The 22,738-nt window shown below is 26.7% G+C and overlaps 3 protein-coding genes across 19 annotated transcripts in view; all 3 read left to right on the top strand.

Moving 5' to 3' along the window:
* The first annotated feature begins 3,282 nt into the window (after window positions 1-3,282).
* LOC100168001 (leucine-rich melanocyte differentiation-associated protein) lies at window positions 3,283-8,542 on the top strand. Of its 5 annotated transcripts, none has more exons than XM_016805412.2 (7): window positions 3,283-3,298; window positions 3,538-3,685; window positions 6,734-6,961; window positions 7,035-7,174; window positions 7,261-7,375; window positions 7,855-7,978; window positions 8,061-8,542. In XM_016805412.2, the coding sequence occupies exons 2-7, from the start codon at window positions 3,632-3,634 to the stop codon at window positions 8,138-8,140; spliced, it is 741 nt and encodes a 246-aa protein (XP_016660901.1). In that variant the 5' UTR covers window positions 3,283-3,298; window positions 3,538-3,631; the 3' UTR covers window positions 8,141-8,542. The 5 variants fall into 5 exon arrangements, with proteins under 5 accessions (XP_016660901.1, XP_008183987.1, XP_008183984.1 ...); XM_008185765.3 differs by having other exon boundaries at window positions 3,285-3,302; XM_008185762.3 differs by lacking the exons at window positions 3,283-3,298; window positions 3,538-3,685 and adding exons at window positions 5,642-6,064; window positions 6,132-6,232 and having other exon boundaries at window positions 7,858-7,978.
* Window positions 8,543-9,827: 1,285 nt separating this feature from the next.
* On the top strand, window positions 9,828-11,188 carry LOC107883983. The gene is made up of 3 exons (XM_016805158.2): window positions 9,828-10,127; window positions 10,202-10,906; window positions 11,004-11,188. Exons 1-3 carry the CDS (start codon window positions 10,020-10,022, stop codon window positions 11,130-11,132), a joined length of 942 nt encoding a protein of 313 aa, XP_016660647.1. The 5' UTR covers window positions 9,828-10,019; the 3' UTR covers window positions 11,133-11,188.
* An 858-nt stretch (window positions 11,189-12,046) lies between these two features.
* LOC100168172 (uncharacterized protein) overlaps window positions 12,047-22,738 on the top strand; it is a 23,269-nt gene continuing 12,577 nt past the window's right edge. For 2 of the 13 annotated variants that reach the window (XM_029486118.1, XM_029486116.1), the window contains exon 1: window positions 19,687-20,345. In XM_029486118.1, coding sequence (XP_029341978.1) covers window positions 20,155-20,345 — 191 coding nt within the window. In that variant the 5' untranslated portion in view covers window positions 19,687-20,154. 13 annotated transcript variants of the gene reach the window in all.

Genomic DNA, 22,738 nt, shown 5'->3' with positions numbered 1-22,738 from the left:
TAAGCATTTCAGCATTTGTTCGTATTTAAAATGCAAAAAGAAAATATAATAGAATTTTTACTAAGCCAGTGGTTTTAAATGCTTTAACATACGAACAATAAATTAATCAAAATTAAACAAATGTAGTATTAATTTAAGTTAAAAATATTAACTAAATATTAAATGAAATATTAATATTAATATAATTAATTTTTTCAATAAAAAGGTTTTTTTTGTTCGTTGTTATATGGAATTTTTGTTATTTAATTTAAGTTTCCCCAGAATATTTACTCACGAGCCGCTACTCCGAATTTAATCAAGTAAATAATTAAGGATGATGATTTTCTAATTAAACAGACTTCTGAAGGTCTCAGAGTAACAATTAAATCCACAATTGATTTGGTGAACTATCTTCATGCTAATTGTGATAATAATTGCTAATAATTAATTTAATGAAGACTGTTTGGAAGTAAAATATTATTAGTCATGTCAAATAATATTTTACTTCCAAACAGTCTTTATAAAATGAATTATTAGCAATTATTACCTAGCAATTATTATCACAATTAGCATGAAGATAGTTATTTAATTGTCCTATCAATACTCCAAAATACGCAATTGAACTAGAAATGCACCAATTATGTTTATTAAATCAAAAAAGTAGAAAAAATTTGGCAAAAATTAGCATTTTTTAAAGGAAATCGTGTATTATTCCAAATAATTTATTACTTGGTATGGATTTTTTGTTTTTTGTATTACTCTGCCGAATTATACTAAATAACACATTAATATACCTAGAATACCTTGAAAGTTTGGTTTTCATAATATATTCCTGTTAATCGTCACAATCTTAGTTTTCTTAGGATTGAGTCGGTTAATTGGTCGTCATTCGTTTAATTTTATTTTATTCGGTAAATTTTAGTTGTTATAATACAAAAAACAAAAACTCATAGTTAATAATAAATTATTTGGAATAATGTACAATTTCCTTTTAGAAATACTAATTTTTGCCAACTTTTTTCTCTTTTTTTAAATTTAATAAAAATAATTAGCACATTTCTGGTTTAATTGCGTATGTCAGTTGATAGGGCAATTAAATAGCTTTGAAATAAAAATAAAATTACGTCAAAATGTTGAAAATACATAAACAAATGTGTGATATGCATGGTTTTGATAAAAATAAGTTAATTGCTCATAACAAAAAAAAAATAAAAAGTTAGATTCAATCTTTAAAGGGTATTTCTTCATCATTTTTGGTATACTTTCATATGACGTTGGCCGGTCACTTCACTCTGGAACACATTGTATATTATTTAATATTTTTTTTTTTCGTACAAGGGCATCATTTAAAACATATTGGGTATATAGGCACATAGCAATAAATAATGAATAATGTATTAATGTATCACTTTATTTACAAATTATAATTTACAAGCTTTTTTCCTTGCTAAATAATCATCGATTTTTCTTTAGGTGATTTATTTAGTGTTACATAGTCTATAACGAAAAAAGTAATGGACAAATTAGAGGCCCTTAAATAAATTCTAACTTTCAAGGCCCGGGGGCCATTGCCCCCCTGCCACCCTTCCCCTTAATCCGGACTTGAGTAGAAAGAAATGAAAAGATTTTTAAACTCAAACAAAAGCTAAATAATATTATTGAAAAGACTGCTGGACTTTTTATGATGTATTCACTGAACATAGTAATATACATAAACAGTAATATAGATTCTTCAGTGTTTGAATGTATAGTTTACTTTTTAGCCGGGTATTTATTAAAAAAGCATAAAAAATACAACTTATAATAGTTTATAAGACTTTATTGACACCTAAAAATTATAATGTATTAATTCAACAGATATATTACAAAAAAAAATATTAAAAAAAACAAAATGTTAAAAGTGCATGTATTCTTTAAAAACAGAGTATGGCAAATCAAATAATCAAGCTGCAGATTTGGTTAACTTAAAAACAAGAGGATTTTTAACTCACCCAAACAATACTTTGTATAAAATCCTAGAAACATTAGAAGTATGTTTCATAAAACATGCAGCATCCCTTAATCCATTTGAAGACACGTATGAGGAATTCTTTCAAACAAATGTCAATAAACTAACATTCCCATGCGGATTACATAAAACAGATATTATATTGACTGATATTTTTGTACATACATCTCTAAGAGAATGGGACAGTTTAGTTATTTAAAAAATCAAGATGTTAAAAAAGTGAACAAAAGTAAAAAAAAAGTTTCAAAGTGGGTTCATACATATATACCAAATAAATTATGTATTATAATATACATTTATTTGAATACATTGAACCTATTTTGTGTTAATATTAATATTTAATGCAGTCTAATTATTATTAAATATTATATGTGTATAATAATAGTTGTTTTATCAAATACAAAATATTAATAATTAGCTACCTATTAACTGTTATTACTAATCACAAAATCAATAACTTTGTAATCTCAGACCTCAGTGTCCTGCTATACTAAGTCATATTATGTACTATGTACAATGTAGTATACGTATATGGGTACCCAGTACACTGCACAGTGCCAGAGTACGTTGAAATATGCATAGAGGTGTGTAGTTCATGAACTATTTTTGTTTCAAAGAGTTGAATGAATTAAATCAGTGTTAACCAAATCGGCAACTCACATGACTGTGACTAGTGTTCCACAATTAATTTCAAATAATTCAGAATTGACTCAAATTAATTTACAACTCTACGAAAAATGACCTATGCCTATTGTATCTTATAATATAATGATATTCATATAAAACTTTGCGAGAGCTATGAGTCAATATGATTTAGCGCCTCGGTGGAACTGACGATTCAGATCTTAAATCGTGGTGGAACTATATACTATTAATTACTATATACTATATACTATACGAAATTGAGAATCGTTAAAAGAATTGAGAATTGAAATTAGTAATTCAACCTATAATTCAACTCATTCAAGTGTAGTGACTAGTGACCCGAGTTGATTGATTAGGTAGACTCGTAGACTACAAGTTCCGCTGAAAGCGCTAGCAGTCTAGAGGTTTTTGATAAGAATATTGTACGGTCAAAAAATTGTCATCGTCGTGCAACCATAGCATCTATAGCCGTGATTTTGATGATATCTCGCTGTTATCAAAATCGGGAAATCTGTCCCAGCCCCGTTTATTTACTTGGTGATTGTATTTATTATCAATGGTAGAACTATTGTTCTATGGTAGATCTTACAAACTTTGACCAGTCCACAATAATAATTAAATATTAAATAATAAATATTCATTATTCAAATATAATAAGTAACTATAGTAGGTAACTATTAACTCATTAGTAATTACTTAACTATCACTTACATGATTTTATATAATCTGTGATACTGCTGTCTACAATATACTTTATTTAAAATTTGTCACAGGAACTGTAATAAGTTATAATATTTTGCTTAGTATTAACTGACACATGATAATTTGTATTATACAATAAATGATCTAATATAATATATCGCAAACAAACAAATAATTACTAACAATATTTTTAATTTGTATAGTTACCAATAAGTATCAATTTTAAGTCACTCGAAGATAGTTGAAGAAAAGGTCTTTTTTCTTCTGATTTACATTTAGGGTCTTAAATTGTTTGCCATGGATCAAGAAGATTTTACAGATCCACGAAAAATTAACTTTCAAAACAACCGGGTAATGATTATATTATTATAACTTTTAATCTATTATGTACAATTAATAAGTACTAACCACATTCATTTCTGGCATGTTATAATAAAATAAGTATTTATAATTTAAATACAATTTAAATTTAAACTCGGTAATTACCTAATAGTAATAATATCAAAATATATACTATCGTTACATAATATTTTACTACATTTTAATTTTTTCTTGATGTATGGTTTAGAATATAGATGAATTATACACTATACAGGTATACATGTAGTTACTATGCTTAACTATTTTAATATGGGTACCTATAGGTATTAGAGAAAGAATTATTATACCTTGTTAATTTTCCAAGTTTCGTTAAACAATATTTGTTTACCTAATTAAATTAGTTTTTAGTTTATAAGTTAGGTCTTACAATACATATGTAATTCAACTGCCATTCCATTGTAGGTACCTATTCATTTTTTTAGAATTAAAAGTGAAAAATTACCACTTACCTAAATTTTCTGAAATTATTTTATAGGTATTTAGCTGAATAAAATGTATTGATTGGGGCCAGGGTGTGTATTGATACTATGGCCTTGTTGCCTTGGCGTTCAGTTTGCCAATTTTTAATTGTGTACTTTCCCTTTTGTTTGATATCAAAATTTCCAATATAGGTAACTATATCAAATTTATGCATTCAAAAATTTAAAAATAATAAAAGCTGAATGATAAGGTACCTCGTACCTAAATAAAATTTGAATATTTTATATTTAATTTATTAATTTATATGTTATGTAAGAAAGCAAAGAATGTTTTTAATAGTAAAAATTCTATAGTGAAAACCTGAAAAAAGTTTGTTAAATGATTGGCCTGGTGGTGGGAAAAATTGGCCTCTTTTATTGTTTGCACACCCTTAAAAAACACTGAAATGGCGCATCTGGCCACTTGGGCAACCACAAAATGTGACAAAGAAAAGATTCGAGAGAAAGATACTAAGGAAAGTACACGGCCCAATTTTCAATCCTGAAGAGCAAAAATAGGAAATAAGATCAAATAATCAGTGAAGTATATTTTATAAATTATAAAATATGGTTCAGTTCATTAGGAGCAAAATACTAGAATGGATGGGACACGTTTGGCAAGCAGATCGTAGACTAAAAAAGAGAATAGAGATAAGCGAAGAAATGGAAGACACAAAATCGTGCCGAAGATGGATGGGCAATGACGAGAAACCTTGATGGATCTTAGACAGTCACGAGAAGTTGATTGGAACATATCAAAGAACAGAGAAGAATTGAAGACTTAGTTTCAGCAGCCAAAAGCCCAAATGGCTTGTAAAGCTAAAAATAATACAAAAAATAAATTGTTAAGAGGACGTCGCTCTCGTATATGTTGTCTCCATCTTACATACGTACAGCATAACAAATTTTCATTCACTAGTTTCAATAGTGTGCTGTTAGTTAAGATATTATTGTTAATTGACCTATTATCAAACTTTTAGGTAAGAACATTATTTGTGTTCTCTCGTAGGTTTTTTACAAGATTTTAATTTTTAAGTGAGTTATGAGTTATAACATTAAAATTATAATAAATCAGACTATCCAAAGCAAACTAGATTCCCTAATTCAAAACATACAAGTTGTGTTCCTTTTTTAATTGTTTCATAATCAATGTTTAGTTATTAATTGGGTTTTTTTTTAATATTTATTTCTGTAAATTACTTGAGAGAGCGCTATACCCGCATGCGTTCTTTCTGTCTTACAAACGCATAACATATCAAATTGTACGCTCAGTAGATCACGTTTAGCTCTGTAAGTTTAAAAATCAGAGTGAATTGGCCTCTTTTAAAATTTATAAGTAAGAATACTATCTAGCGAAACTCAGGGTTTTTTAATTTTAAAGCAAGTTATGAGTATTTTAAAATACACAAACAATTTACTAAAATTTGCTTTAAAATTCAAAAAATGAGTTTCTCTAGTTAGTATTCTTACTTATAAATTTTATAGGAGGTCAATTCACTTTATGTTATAAACTAACAGCTAAACGTACAATTTGCTATGTTATGCGTTTGTAAAACAGAGAGAATCTATGCAGGTTTAGCGCACTCTTAAGTTAAAAATTGTGGAATTATGAGCTATTGATTTTCTAAAACAATGATAACAATATACCAACATAATAGTTAAACCTCTTTACACTTGAAAGGGTTTTCATACATACACTGGTTATAAATTACTCTATGAAACCTTTTAGTTCCACCGCTGATCAAATTACTTGGACACTATATTTTAATGTAACTTTAGGCTGACGTTTTAATGGAATTCCTCAAATTACACTTTTTTACACCAGATCGATGTAAATTTTCATATGCTTTGACTGTCACAACGGTGCATGAAACTAAAGTCCTATCAAGTAGTAAGAATAAAAAGATTTAAAGATGTCTTGTTAGTGAAAATTGGGTTTTCCTTCTTATAATACTCAGGTGGAGGTGTTCATGATGAAAGATCTAATGAAGACGAATCATACAAATATTCCCATCTATATTATGCTGTTAATAGGGATTCCACAAAGTCCAAATCTCAGGTAACATGAGTAATAAATACATTATCTATATATTGAAGAATTAAGATACCTACATTAGTAATATATAGAAATACAATTGTATATTGCCAGTTAGCAAAACTATTTTCCTATTAATATACATTTAATTTGTAGTCTTCTTCTGCTGAATTCTTATATTTTTTCTGTGAGTATTTTCCCATAAAAATTGATTGCTTTATTTTGAATAGTTTAGGAGTTAAAATTACCTTTTTATTTCTTATTTAATATGCTACTGACAATTACAATATATTGTAGAGTAAAAACATTAATGTAGTAGGTGATTTAATAATTTGTTTTTCCTATACCTATATAATCATCGATTAATAATGTATTTATTTACTTGTCCAGTTCCTTAACTTTATAAACGTTTTACATTGATTGTCAATACTACCTTTCTACTAAAATAAGTAGATATATGAATAGTAATATAACATCAATTTTGTAAACCTGATATTAATTATTCCAATTGTGATTGTGTTTCAGTTGTGTTATGTTGGCCAAGATGTTACGAGTATTCCAGAAATACTGGGTAAAATGTATGGATCCAAAGTCAAGTCTTTGGATCTAAGCTTCAATAGTTTGACTACACTAAATCATTCAGAACTATTTCCGGATTTAGAAGAGCTTGTTTTAGATAACAATAATCTAGATGATACTATTAAATTACCTTATTTACCACATTTACATATACTCTCAATGAATAATAATAAAGTAATATAGCAATTATTACATAATATACATAGTATACTCAGGTATTAAAATTGAAATTATTATGCTTGTTTAGATCACGGTTTTAGAAAACTTGGTCACCCAAATAAAATATAGTATGCCTTCTTTAAGATTTCTCAGTTTGATTGGAAACAAAGCTTGCCCAACACAGCTAATAGATTTTGAAAAAGACGAAAACGATTATAAAAGATATAGGTTATTAAAATACTTTATTACTCATGATAAAATAAATAACAGGTTGATTCATAATTTGTTATAGTAATTATATATTTTTATTTTAGGTATTTTGTTTTACATTATTTACCAGAACTGAGATTTCTTGATTCAAGACCAGTTACTAATGAAGAACTAGATACTGCAATAACTAAAGGCGAATTTACCAAAATCATACGCCCCGTAAGTATGGTAGATAAAGAAAATACTCATAGTAATTGCTAATTATACATTTTGATCTCATACATATTAATATTTTATGATTAAGAGACCGCCACATGGACATTTATTGTCTCTGTCTTACAAATGCATAACTTAGCAAATTTACGCTCAGCAGATAAAGTTTAGCTCCGTTAGTTTAAAAATTAAGAGTGAATCGTCCTACTATGAAACTTGGTAGTAAGAACTTTATCTGTGTTCGTATGTTGGTTTTTTACAATAGTACAAGTTTTTTTGGTTAAAGGGGGTGTGGGGGGCGAAGCCCCCCACAAGGCTGCGTTGAATAATTTTTCACTTGGAACGCAGTTTATAAATTGTTGGATTGAGCTCCTCTACTTAATAATTCCCAATTCGAGCACTGATCTTAACTATAAAATTTATGAAAAAGAACTTAAAAATATTGTAATATAACATATTAATATATTATTTTATTTTATTTTTAGCAGTTTGGAAATGAACCACTTCGATTTGATTGGAAATTATCTCTTGGATCTCAATCTCGTGCAGATACTTCAAATATTTTCACTCCACTTGCTGTATCACCAACACAAGAAATACATCATCAAGGTATTTTTACTAACAACATTTCTATGCTTTATATATTTATTTAAAGTTACAATTTATTTTATATTATTTGCACTTAAATTAGCTGCATATGGCCGTCGTCGATACCGTTATGCTGGAAAACATTCAGAAGGCAACCGTTTTATTTTAAATAGAGATTTATAAACATTGATTATAACATTATAATTATTTCAACTTACAAGATTAATAATATAATAAATATTAACATAAATAATATTAAGTTATTGACTTTCAAGACATTTATAACCCCCCAATAATTATTATATTTCTACAGAACTATCTGTTTGCTGTCCCATTAGAGTTAGTTAATAATAGTTTATATAAAATGTTAGTGAACTAAAAATCAAATTTATTAGAACTACAAAAACCGAATTATACTTTGTTTATAGTTTATATTATGTTACGTACAATAATTTTAATAGTATAATATTATGGTTATTTTTATCTTTTATTATATATTTTTACACTAAGAATTATACATGTAATAATTGATCTGTAATGTTTTTATTTATATATATATAATAAAATATCTTAATTTTAAAAGTAGCAATGAATTTATTATTTTTACAACAATGTGAGTGTGTCTGTCATCACATCTAGGGAGCAGAAAAATGAATCATTTAATCCTTTAATCATTATTAAAATTGAGTGATTTCTGGTAGAAAATTGAAACTAGTTTGTACTTTTGGAAAATTACTTAAAGTTCAAGTCTTAAACCTAATGCTGTATCAAATCTGACAGAGATTATACAATCAAACAGAAATACGCGGGTCACCATATTTTATATTTATTCATTTTTGGCTAGGTGAAGTTGGGTAACACAGCTACCTAATTAGTAATTGTGTTATGAAAAAAAAAAAACGAAAATACCGAGATGTTTAGGTAATCTAATATTAAGCGTAAATTGATTGTGAATTAAACTAGTAAGTGGTATTATTCGAAAGTATGAACAATGTTCATGAAATTGTAGAAAATTAATAATTAAAGGTAATTATAACTATTATTTATTACTGATTGTGATCACACAAAATTAAAACTAATACTTGGTAGGTAGCTTGTTAGTTTCTAAATTTCTAACATTAGGAGACGACAAAATTTTTTTAGGGATCTACATATATTTTACAGGGTGATTCGCCAATCATGCTCACCCTCATTTTTTCTTTTGTCATTAATTTATTCTAATTCTTATTTTAGAATTTTTAAATATAGGTACCTACTTAATGACAAATTTTTAAATTCTTGAAATTTTTTATATTCCTTATAAAGTATTGTGTGGCAAAACAAACTTCTGTTTTTCAAATGAGTACCTTTTTTTTATAAATGTAAATTAGATGTAATATTGGATATTGGATATTTCTTATTTGAAAAACAGATGTTTGTATTACTGCAGGACAGTAGCATGCACATATTTTTTCGTGTGGGGTTGGGGGTTTTGCCGCCACAGAGCATGCCTTAATAGGTAGTAGCAAAAAATATGTCAAGAATTTGAAAATATGGTCTTAGATATAAAAATTCCGAAAATCAGATTTTGAATAATTTTTCAATTGAAGAAAAAAAGGGAGGGGGTGGGTGAGCGTGCTTGGTGAAATATCTAGTGTGCTGTGTGCCTATACAAACCTTTTACAAATCAAATCTTGTACACTTATTTTAAATGTATCTTGAATTCTTGAAATCTACAATGTGTACAAAGCTTAGATTATTAAATTGATTACATTTATTTTGTACTATTGTACCTGGTCATCTGGATATAAACACTCATAATTAATAATACTATATAAAATATAATATTCTAGGTAATATTTATTCTTATTGACTTATTCTTAAACCATGTTTTAATTACCATGTCCAAAGTTTATGTATCGTATTTCCGGTCACTTGTCAACAATTTAATTAAGAACGCTGATTAGAGCGCCCTTTGTTGGCAGGGAAAACTAGGACACACAGTCAAATGCCAGTTAGTTGCCCAAACACACTTATGTACAGTATATGCACATTTTCGGAGTAGCATGACAATTTATTATTAATGGCTCAGTTGTTGAATATTTCGTTTAAGAAGAACGACCTTTACTCTTCGTGGGGTTTTCAAGTATGTGGTGGAAGAGACAGTTGGCGACCACTGACCGTGAGAAATGTGAGTAGAAATGTAGAATTATTCCTTTTTGATTTTAAAATAAAATAAAAAAATGTTTTAAAAACATTGTTTAGGTCCAAAATGGCACTTTAGCGTACAACTATTTAAATGTCGGTGATCGTGTCTTAGAGATCGATGGAATAGACTGTTATTCGTTAACCGAGTCACAGGCAATTAGTTTCCTCCGAAGGCCGAGTAATTCGATTGAACTATTAATATTAAAACGACGGGGTGAAAACGTCGTACCGCCCAAAAGGTCATCGAGTTGTAAAGCTTTACAACATTTTGTCTTTCCAAAACATAATAGTATATCAGAACCTAGTTCTCCGCGCCACCAAATTATCAATAATAATGTAGAAATCTCACCTAATCCAGAAAACCAATTGCGTGAACTTGAAGATTCGGAAGAAACCCTAAAACGATGTTTTGAAGATCCTAACAAAGAATTTGTCTCATCACCCATAAAGAATGACAATGAGGTATTACAGTTTTCAAACTTCAAACCTCGAAGGAATTCGTTTCAAAAAGACAGTGAACCGCCGGTGTGTCTCAGAAGTCGGTCGAGTTCACCTCAGTTCTGGAAAACAAATGTGGAAACTTCGGTCACTGGACCATCTAGTGATTGTAAAAGTTTTTGGAAAAAATTAGAAAAATGTTCAATGGAAGACTTGAGTGCCCGTCGCACTCCAAGTCCAATAAGACCAGCAAGTGTGGCATTCTATCCCAAAACACCCGAACCTCTTCAGTCAAACGCTGAAATAGTTTCGCCAAAGAAAAAGGTAGGTAATTTATATTAATTAGATCCTATCAATTTTTAACTATATAAATATTATTATTAATTGTATTTCAAATATTGATTATATGCTTACAATATAGGTGACTTTCAGCAATGTATTGTTGGAGAGAAATTATTTGCAAATGGATTTACCAGATTTATCTCCTGGGTCGAGAGTCGACGAAGAATTTAATAAAATATACAACAGTTCCCGTCAGGAAGAACAGTAAGTTTTTTTTTCAAATCAATAAGACAATAACTTTAAACATTATACCTAAAATCTATATTATAGGCCATATATCTATATTCTATATAGTACCTATAACCATATGGATATACACATACAACATATGTAGCTTATATTAAATTTAAGCCAGGGATATATATCTATTAATTAACATTTTAATAAAATATAGAAATATAGAAATATAAATATATTTTTTTTTGTAAGTCTTATTCCATTATCTATAGACCATAGTCCATACCTATAATTTATAAGTAATTTTTATGACGCGTCGTTGTTTTTTTTCAATACATTTTTCTCTGAAATATTTTTAATATAAAAAATCGCAGTTTTAATCGTTCCCTAGTATAGTAGTATAGTTATCTTTTTTTGAGCGTAACGATTAATGTTTTTTTTTTAATTGATTATCAAAACATATCTTTATTATGTATTCTATCTTGCTTTCATGCCCCGTGTTGAACATATTTGTTTAATTTTTGTATTCAATAAAGGACCATTTTTAAACATAACTTACATTTTAAGCTAGTATATAAGTATTAGGTACACAAAAATACAGCTATTGACTCTCCAATTAATTTACATAGGTACCATAAAGTTTTCGATATGTATACGTGTTTAATTTATAATTTTTGATTATAATATGTATTTAAGTAATTAGTAAAGTGAAAAAATATATATTAAACTAATATTTATTTTATAAAAATATAAATTTCATAACATTTTTATATTTTAATTTTTGGTATAAAATTTGTTATAAACAAATTTACTTGTGTCTGTTGTCCGAAAATAGCGTTGCAAAAACTACGTATCAGGGCCAAAATGAATATGTTAAAAATAACGCTTTTAAATACACGACCGCCTGGTAGTGGAAATGGTAGTGGTGGTGGTGGTGGTGGTCCATTTTGGCTATCTTCAATGTCCAGTTGCAAGATTAGTCATTTTTATTAAAAAAAAAAAAATTAGGAGAAAGAATATGTTCAGTGTTAATTTAGTTTAAATTTGTTTGTCCTATTAGACATGAGTTTAGGAGTCTCCGTTCCCTGGAGGTATATATAATTTTTTTTTTTAATTGTTTATTTTTTATTTAATCAATATTAAATTAAAATTATAATTTTTACTAATAATAACATATTCCTAACGAAATATTTTGTGCGATCGCTATGGATTAAATTTAAGTTAAAACTATACTATAGGTAATGCTGTATACATAAGGAACGTCGTGTGTGTACGTACATACATGATACATCTACGATAATATCTTATGCTATATAAGTGTTCAAGTTTGTTGTTTTATAATTCATATATAACTAGTATATAATAATTATATGAGTAATACGTATGTGCTGTGTTTGTGTTAAATACTAATACGATAGGTACGAATGTAGGATATGCCACACACACACGTGATTTTGCTCAAGCACTTAATTTTAATATTTAAATAATTAAATATTTAAATCGATACATTTTATATAAATATTAAATACGGTACTATTCTTAATTTAATCGTTCATTAACATATTTAGTTTTTGGATGGATATTATAATATTATGTGTATACTTTAATAATTCAATCATGGTGTATCTATGAATTGTAATTGTGATAGTTCAGTTCTATTTTTACAATATACTTTGTTCACATCACGTGTGAGGTTGTGCCAAGTTTATATTTTATTTCATCTACATTTAAGTTTTTAAATCTGACGCTATTAACAAAAATTGATATTTAAAATAGTTGTACAAAAACTATGAGTAGGATACTATAGAATGGAAATAAAAATAAAAATGAAGATCTAAATGATAATTAGAAAAGAAGTCGTATAAGTTATATGCACCTAATATTATATTATTGAAATATTAGCGGATTAGTTTGTATTTATTTGTTTATTTGTATAACTGCAATAGGTATGCATTAATAAATAATAGTACGTATTTTGAAATTTAAAATTAATTATTCAATTTTGGATTATTAGTCTATAAACATTATAAATATTCAGATGGAAATATTGAATTATAATAATAATAAAATATTTACTCATTAATTGTTAAAAAAATGAATTTAATATGACATATTTTTTTGTTTTACATAAATATAATATATAATAATTAGTAAGAAATAAGTATTATTCTAATCAGAAGCATGACCAAAAAATTTTTGTAGAATTGCATAAGTAGATAAAATTAAAATATCATATAGATACACATAGATTATAGATGTTCACTGTTCTTATACTAAGGTCTGTAGAACATAATATGGTAGTTGGTATATAAGGTGGTGCATCTAAAGTACCGATATATATTTTACGAAAATATTTAAAATTAAGTATTAAATCTATTAATATAATTACAAAATGACATAATACATTGAATATTGGTATTTGTATTATTAAAACTTAATGTCTTTAAACAAAAGACCACAGTATATTATCTACACATATAAAATATACATACTATATTATACAAACACGCTTTTGATTGTAATAACTTATTATAACTAATAAATACAAAATAAATGTTCTCGGCAAAAAAACAGGTAAAAAAAGTTGTATTTTATTCATCTTAGTGAATAATTATTATTAATTTAAATTGTGCAGAATCAATTTATTCCTTATACATTTTTTTTTCTTACAAATAATTGAACAATATTTAACTATCCAAGCAATTATTGTTATGCTAAGAATTTGATAAGAATTCGAAATATTCTGTAAATACATTTAAATCTGGTTATAATATTACATATTATATAATGTATTTAGGTTAATTAATTAATAGATCTTCAGATCTTACCAATTCTATATTACACTATGTTTTAAATATGATGCAAACTGAAGATTTTGTTCGCTTTTTTTTTTGTATTATGGTAAAGTAGGTATTAACAAAAAAATGCCTACAAAATTATTACTTTTCAACCGGTTCAACAATGTACTTATATTGCAGTAGGTAGGTAAACAAAGATTATTATGATTTATGATACACATAAGCCGCGATAGATAGCCAGGGGCGTAATGATATTTTTCACGAGATAATATGAAAAATTTTCGGTGGTCCACTTTATATTAAAATAACAAAAATTAACGTATCCAATTATAGAAAATCGCATATTTTTTTAAGTTAAAAATATAAAATTTTTATTTATTTTTTCGAAGGGAAAGTTTTTCAATAACCTCATCTATAGATCCTTATTTCTTCTTCTCTGTACCATAATATCAAGGCTGACCCATGGATGAAATGCATTTAGTTTTTATAAATATACTTATTACAATATTACTTTTACAAAGTAAATATTTTACAAATTAATAAAATAATGTATTGTATCATGTTGATTTAAATTATTTGGGCGTACAATAGTAAAAATAAAAATATCCCACATCAATCTTCTGTTACTAGTGCAAGTTGTAGTTATTCAATTTTAAAACCAGTACTAAGATTAAAGAAAACAATTTGTAACTTATAACTTATAACGAATTTAATATTATAATTAGAATAACATTAATAGAGTATAGAGAATCGATAGAAGTTGGTACATTGATAGGTAAAAGACAATTGTTTATTATTAAATTAAGGAAGGATCCGAGTATCAAGATACACCACCACACTTGGGGTGGGTAGGTACTAGGTACAGTGATCGATTTTTTTTAATCTTGCAGAACTGAGTTAAAAGAATTAATTCATATGTTCGGGTTATTGCTGCCGCAAATCATAATATTATAATAATGTATTCAATATAATATATAAAAAGTACAAAATCCAACTGTTGCATTCGTCAGTGTCGTAAATAGTGGCCCGTATAGGTTAAGTATCAGGATCACGAATTAATGATTGTTGATGATATTTGATAAATATTAATTATTACGTGTTTTGGAACTATTGTTTGTTTTTTTCTTATTTAAGTTTTCTAAGTTTTCGTGATTACTAACATAAAGCTAGGCACTATACGTTATACGTAACATAGAAGTATACATTATAGGTATAGGCACCACGGTAGATTATGTGGTAGGCAACTACAATGTTTATTATAGTATACTGTAACTCTGTAGGCATACTGCGAATACTACAACAAAGTTGTTATTTAAATTGTATTGGGTTACTTTTTCAAGTCGAAAGTAATATATAAGTAAAAAAAAAATAATATTCGTTAAACATTTCAAGTATCTACGGTTAATCGTTTTTGAATTACAATCAACTGCAGTCCTGTAAAGAATACTTTTAAAAAGTACTTGAGTAAATACTCAAATACATTTTTTTTTTTAAGTATTTAAGATACTACTCAAATACTTTAATTGTAAAGTATTTCAAATACTACTCAAATACTTTTCAAATACTTTTAGTTTTTAAAGTGGGTTTCTAATTATCGTAATATAAACACATAGGTAGTAAACACATAGTAGTAACACATAGTAGGTAATCTAATAGTTATCTAATAGTTTTAAAGGGAATATTGTTATTCAATATTCAATAACTTTTTTTAGAAATCTGGTTTTCACAAACCTTTGGGCTTTGGCTAACACAGAAATACAGAATATTAAATAAAATTATTATTCCATTATTGTAGTTGACAATAATATTTTTCCAACCAATTATTTCTAATAAAAATAAAATGTTCGAAATAAAAAACCAAAGTATTCAATACCAAAAAGTATTTAATAAAAAAAAGTATTTAATAAAAGAAAAATTCAAAATACTTCACGCTGAAAGTATTTAAAAAGTTATTCAATACTTAAAAAGTATTTGAATACTTTTACTCAAATACTTTTAGTTAAATACTTTACAGGACTGCAATCAAGTAAGATACTCGATCGATGATCATCATTAATTTACAATTAACTATATTTATAATTTGTATAAAATATAAACCATGTAGAAAACACAAATGATGTTCTCACTTTTAAGTTTGATAATAGTCTATTAGGTATCCATTATATTATAATATTGTAAGCTAACTACACAACTTTTTAATGGCCAAACTGGTAAATTTGCTATTACCTGACATGTACGTTAATAAGTCGGTGACATCACATAGCAATAGTGTGCTCTTAAACATTATAAAAACAATTACCTACATTTTCAAGATATATTTCTTACATTGAATATTTGATTATGATTCTCTCGACAGTTGACGCTATTTTAGATAAATTTTGTCTTATATCTAGTAGGTAGTCCAAATTATCATTATTATTAATATGTATAACAATAATAGAAATGGTTTAGAAAAAAAAACTATTTGAAAGTTGAATGACTTATCACTTATTAAGCTCATAAAAAGTGAAAATATTCTATTTCGCATAATTTTCTCATCGGAGGTTATGTCATTAGGATTTTATATGTAAGCCTGAAGAATACATTTAATAGGTAAAGATAATTTCTAACTACGAATTCGACGTACTTTAGACATATAGAATTAGAATGTATTATATATATATATTTAAACAGTTAAACGAATCATAAAAAATGTGAATTATTATAATAATATCGATAATTAAGCCTTGAGAATATTTATTTATAATATTCTGGATGATATGCAATGACCGGTGAAAGACGAAAGAATATCAAAAGAAATGCTTCAATGAGTCATAGTCTTACGAACTTCATGGGTATATAAAATGTATGACCCTCCCACATTCCTATGCGTAAACATCCTAATAAATAACTCTTACATAACTGCTGCTCTGGACCGACTCTGAACCGATAGAAGGTATACATTACACATAATCATATACTAAATAAAGAAACCGGTTTTTCAGTTCTTGTCATTTCGGTTTTGTTGGAATTTACTTTTATTGTAATATTTAATATAGGTACTTGTAACTCCTTTTTACCCTTATAGATGTTTATCGTATTGATTGTTTGTTTCTATCATTTATCGATTAAGTTTAGGCCAGGTCATATATTTTTTCATTATTATATAGGTAGTAAAAGATATGATCTTAATATTTTAAAAGATTACATTTGGTTTTTTAACGTTTACACTTTATATCACATAAAAATCAATCGTTGACGTATTTTATCTAGGTACTTGTTAATACTTGTAACTAACAATTTCAATGCAGTTGGATACTATAGGGTCAATACTTAAAATAAAGTAATTTTACTTGTAGCTGTATTATTTTTAAGTGGAATTTTATAAAATTAGTGATACGTATTGACACCATGTTGATATTGAAATATCTAAACATATTATATTTTAGGTACTACCTAACCTAGCCGTCTAGCCACTATGTATATTATATGAATATTATGTTATACATAAATCATTCAACAGATAAATGTTTTTAATTGTTTCATAACATAACATCGTGTTTTGACATATTAAAATTATTTTGTAATAGTTTATAGTCCCCTCACATGCTTTTGAACTATTAAGTACATAACAATTATAATTTGTTTTTAATGTGCTAATAAATAATAATAATAATTTGTGGTTTGGTTATTTTTCGAACGGATGAATACTAAATAATTTATGATGTTATATATTATATTATTTTTATACTTTATCATATAATCATTATATTCATTAATTAGGTACTACAATCGTATGGATAATAGGTACCCTATATACATTACATATATATTAATATATAATAAGTATTAAGAATTGAGCCATAAATGATTTTATAAGTATAATTTTAAAATGTCTTGTATCAATATATCATTGATTATAAATGCTATACTATACTAGTATTCATAAATTATAGGTAACCAATAGTTGTATCTTGTTCAGTTGTACCTATGTACTTAGTGAAGTCTGACACACTGTCATACTCAAAATTTAATGTTGGTATTCAAACAAAATAAAATGTTTATATCATGAATTGCAAAATTTAGGATGCAATTAATTTCGCACAAAAATGACTTTCCTCTTTTCGCCCACATGCTCTTTTCGACCAAATATGATAAAGTTGTTTACTCTTTTCACCTAAAAATTATTGCATTCTTTTTTTCGCTTACGGTTTCCGTACATAATTTCGGGAAGCATTGTCTCAAAATTAGTTTAATAAAGTAATTAAGCGTTAACCATATAGTTTTGATTAATTTAATTATAATATAATTTTTGTTGACCTTACATTATGGTCTATGGAGAATGGAGGTATACAGATTTTTGTTTACATACTGTGTTTACTATTTGGTGATTAGTATTCACTATTCGATTTATCATATTCCAACTGTTGAAGTAAATGCATTATTTTTAACTGTGAATAATTAAGTATCACACGTTCTTGATGAGTGTCTATTGTTAGTCAATCTAAAGTTGTACTTACAAATTTACAATTACTGTAAAGAATTATAATATGTGCTTCCCAAAATGTTGAACATAATGAAACCTCGGGGGAAAAAATAAAAAAATTAGAAATTATTAATTTCAGTATGCTATATTCCCGTAAAATAAATTATTACAATGCTAAAAAATTATAAGTAAATGCATTACTAATCGAAAATCAAATAATTGCAGTGATTTTTTCAATAGATATTAAACACTGTGTAAGACTGTAAGATATACTACAACATTCTACCATATACAAGTATAAGTAAAATAAAATACTTAAGTTAGATACTGTTTTAAAATATTGTAAAAATGTAAACCTATACCATACAATTATACTACTCGTATGAAGTAGGTATGATAATATTATGTACTTAATCTATTAATTATATTATTATTTATCATACATACTTTAAATATTGGTATTGTGTACTACGAGTTTAACACATTTACGGTAGGTCTACCTACCTACAGTGTTATATTGGATCAATTCAAAGATTTATGAATTTATAAGTTTATAACGGTCGTATTTTTCAAATAAATTTCCATTTGTTTTTTACATACAAGTTTAGGTAGGTACATTATATGTATAGAAATTAAAACTTGAAAGTATAGTTTTAAAATAATTTAATTAAGGTTATTGCTTAAATTGGTAAAAAAAAAACATCAAAGTATTTTTATAGTTAAGTGTATACATCATGTACAATATTGGTAAAATAATTATTATTTTATATCATTTAAATTTTGGCATCTGATTCTAATCTGTTTTAGATTTTTTTTATGACATTGAATTGATTTATTTTGATGAAAAGTATTCTTCTGACTATTGGATTATTTTTACAGCTTTAGTAATAATAATAACAAGGAAGTTAATATGTTTATTCTTTAATCATAATTAATTGTAATTAACATAATATCAGTAGGTCGTTTTCAGTACCGTATTGCACTGTTACTGTAGAGCTATATATTGTATAGGACAACGACGAACAAATATGCTGCAATTAATGAATAAATATTATGCAATTATCCACAATAACAATCGTCAAAATATTTTAAATAATATGTCCTAACTATATATGAATGGAAACAACGAACACTAGGCGAATACCTATATATGGAACATTCCAAGTTGTAATAAACTCTGTAGTCCATGTATATACTTTTTGTATACGTATTCCCTATTATTATTATTATTATTATTATCACTTAAGTGTTTGTGTGTCAAACTGACGTGCTTAAAAAATCTCATATAATATAACAAATATAAAGCCATATGGTAACAGTTTTTCTCCTGTTCGGACGCACGGACGCACGCACACATGCGCTAAAATGAAATAAAATGAAATTTGTCCCATAACAATATTTGCGCGTAATCGCGTTTAGTGCGTCACTAAAAAAAACACTATCACTGATATACATGTATAGTACAGAATTAGAATACCTATCCGAGTGACCGGTTCGTTGTTATACTCTGGAGAGCGGACAAATTGCAGACGACAGTCGTCGGCCGTTGCATCTGACTCGCATTCAGCGCCGCGTCGCCTCAGAGTGCGCATGTCTATTATACCTACCTAATATACTTGAACTTGTTTTTATGAAATTAAATATCGTCGCCTTTGTCACAGACTCGTATAATTTGTGTTTGTTTAATATATATTATATTCGTGCACGTTCCATCAACCGTTCTTTGTTATTTAATTTACTTGTCACCGTACCTATATATTTAATATAATTTTCACTCGAATTTCTCAATCATGACTACTACAGCTGCCGCCGAAGCGTCAAAATTGGACCGTACCGATCCCAGAGTGCGAAAACTTGTGTACAACATGTACAGAAACGTTTTGGGGAATTATAACGATAAAGCCAACGCTATGTTGGACGCGTTGCCGGAACACCAGGTGACCCAAGACCAAGGGATCGATCGACAGCTATCCAGTATATTGTAAGTCTGCGAAAGATTTGTTGCCTGCAACCGGATGTTAATATATTTTATATATATAATATAAATATTAATACATATTACAAAAAATAATAATTTTTATTGATACTTCTATGCCTCTATAATAAATAGATATAATATATTATACGCAATTAATTATAATTTTCCGTACATGATGCACCCATATTAGAAATAGTTATGTCCGAAGGTACAGCTGGAAATGTTTTTTTTCGGCACTTTATTATCACTTTTTGCGCACTGATCTTTCGACAATTTTATTCATACAGCTGTTTACACCTATACCAATATCATTTAATGACTGCAGCAATTCCGATCACTTGATCCGTAGCCAACGTTTGTATTATTGTTATCCTATTTAAGATTTCAATATTATGACATCATCATTCCTATTCCATCGCAACATATTACGTGTATTTAATGAGTAAATGTTATGTATAGATACGTAAATTAATGTATCTTATTTTTTAAATAGATTTTCTGATATAAATTATTCTTTGTTAGGATTAAAGATATTAACATAGGTTTAGAAGACTATAGTTATATTTTAAATGGGAGTACCTACCTATAATATCTATAATTTTAAAATCGATAGGTACACGAAATATGGAATAGTGCTCCTAAATACAATTTTAAGTCGTATTTCATGATACAATGAACTGTAGAACCTCTTGCGTACGATGGACTTTATTTTAATTTTAACATAAATCACAATGCTATATTAATTATTTTCTAAAATAGTTTTTTTATATAATATTATTTAACTATCAAAGGTTTAAATAAATATACAATATTATGCAATATTAGTGAAATGTAAATTTAACAGATACCATTAATACCTATATTTATACAAGTGGTCTTATATGCAAATTTAAGTATTGCTATTATGATTATGTCGTGCAGTACGAATAGATTTTGTCATTATACATAATATATTACTGGGTAAATTACCAATATAAATTAAAATGTTTTGATTGGGTATTAGGAATATTTGATTATGTTACGGTACCTATCTTTTTAATGTACCACGATTTCTGATATCAAATGTTTATATTTAATTAATTTTAATTTGAGATCGAGGTGTTCGTGAACAATTATCATATACTTTGAATTGATTCTTTTTAGTTTAAATCAATTAAGTATTTTTTTTTTATTAATCTTGAATCTCGATTCATTAATAAGACATATTATAACTATACACAACATAATATGATGTACTGATGAGTCATATTGTTTAGCGCACATGCTTGCATGAGTTTATTTTTTTAAATTTATCAAGGATAGTGAAATATGTATGATGAGATCATATTCAGGAGAAGGATTTTCTCTTATGCTATTTTGAAAATCGCATAGTAATATTGTTGACTGTTGTAAATTATAATGTTGCGTTCTAAGTTAAATGGTTGTGATATATGATATATTATAATTTGTAATTTATAGTAGTACCTACATAGATATATAATATACCTTATTCATAAATAATCATAATGATGTATAAATGTATAACTAATCAATATAATATTATTTACAAAAATATCGAAAAACTATGAAAAATACTTAAGTATTTTTAAAAGTATGGCTGAATATTACTTTTTCGACTCTCTCTTGTAAAAAACAATCTTTTGACATACCTAAAGACCATTATTTAATTATTTTTATACCTATATTAGTGGCAATAATAAATACTAAAATATTGCTTGGACTATATTTGTTAAAAAATTCAAAATCTATACTATATATATTATATTATTATAATGAAGGCCATCGTGACAGTCAATTTTCTAATGAAATGCCTTTGCCTTATATTGAAATTAAATTAAGTGATGGGAGTGATACGACATGCCCCTTCCATTAAAGTAATAAACATTATAGTCGCAGGTACTTATTTAGAATTGGATGTCGGTGTAATCGCTAATCGTAATTACAATTTATAAAGAATACATATTATATATAATATACAGTGTGTAATCACTAATTGAGAACACTCAATATCTTAGAGTAGGGCAATGCAATTTGAATTCTGTTTTCTATTTGGTTGTTATGATATAAAAAAGCACTTTTTGATGGCCTATGAATTTTTTTGACTTAATTAGACTTGCGCATGCGCAATACAATTTTTTTTTCTTAAAGACAACTGCCTATTTTAACTACTAATTTTTTTTTGCCTAATTTTTTAATGCATTTTGATAGTTGAACCAACTTTCTAAGTCCAAAATTGACCTAGTTACAGTCAATCAAAATACGCGCAATTTTCAGATTTTTTCATTGTAATTATGAAAATAATTGTTCTAAAATTTTTTAGATTTATTCATAGTTCACAAATTAAAGTGAAAATTATAACACTGAACGTTTAAATATCGTCTAAATTATTAGTAATG

Source organism: Acyrthosiphon pisum, chromosome A1 (genome assembly GCF_005508785.2).
Source record: "Acyrthosiphon pisum isolate AL4f chromosome A1, pea_aphid_22Mar2018_4r6ur, whole genome shotgun sequence".
NCBI classification, from domain to species: domain Eukaryota; kingdom Metazoa; phylum Arthropoda; class Insecta; order Hemiptera; family Aphididae; genus Acyrthosiphon; species Acyrthosiphon pisum.
The sequence above is the reverse complement of the archived record's forward strand: the minus strand, read 5'-3'. Positions and strand labels throughout refer to the sequence as shown.

What these genes read in the sequence shown, in the direction of transcription:
- LOC107883983 (XM_016805158.2), top strand. Translation starts at nt 10,020, where the DNA reads ATGGCTCAGTTGTTGAATATTTCGTTTAAGAAGAACGACCTTTACTCT. An exon ending in GACCACTGACCGTGAGAAAT is followed by an intron (nt 10,128 to 10,201) that starts GTGAGTAGAAAT and finishes AACATTGTTTAG; the next exon opens with GTCCAAAATGGCACTTTAGC. An exon ending in TAGTTTCGCCAAAGAAAAAG is followed by an intron (nt 10,907 to 11,003) that starts GTAGGTAATTTA and finishes CTTACAATATAG; the next exon opens with GTGACTTTCAGCAATGTATT.
- LOC100168001 (XM_008185754.3), top strand. Translation starts at nt 5,965, where the DNA reads ATGGAATTCCTCAAATTACACTTTTTTACACCAGATCGATGTAAATTT. An exon ending in CCACAAAGTCCAAATCTCAG is followed by an intron (nt 6,233 to 6,733) that starts GTAACATGAGTA and finishes ATTGTGTTTCAG; the next exon opens with TTGTGTTATGTTGGCCAAGA. An exon ending in TTACCAAAATCATACGCCCC is followed by an intron (nt 7,376 to 7,854) that starts GTAAGTATGGTA and finishes TTTTATTTTTAG; the next exon opens with CAGTTTGGAAATGAACCACT.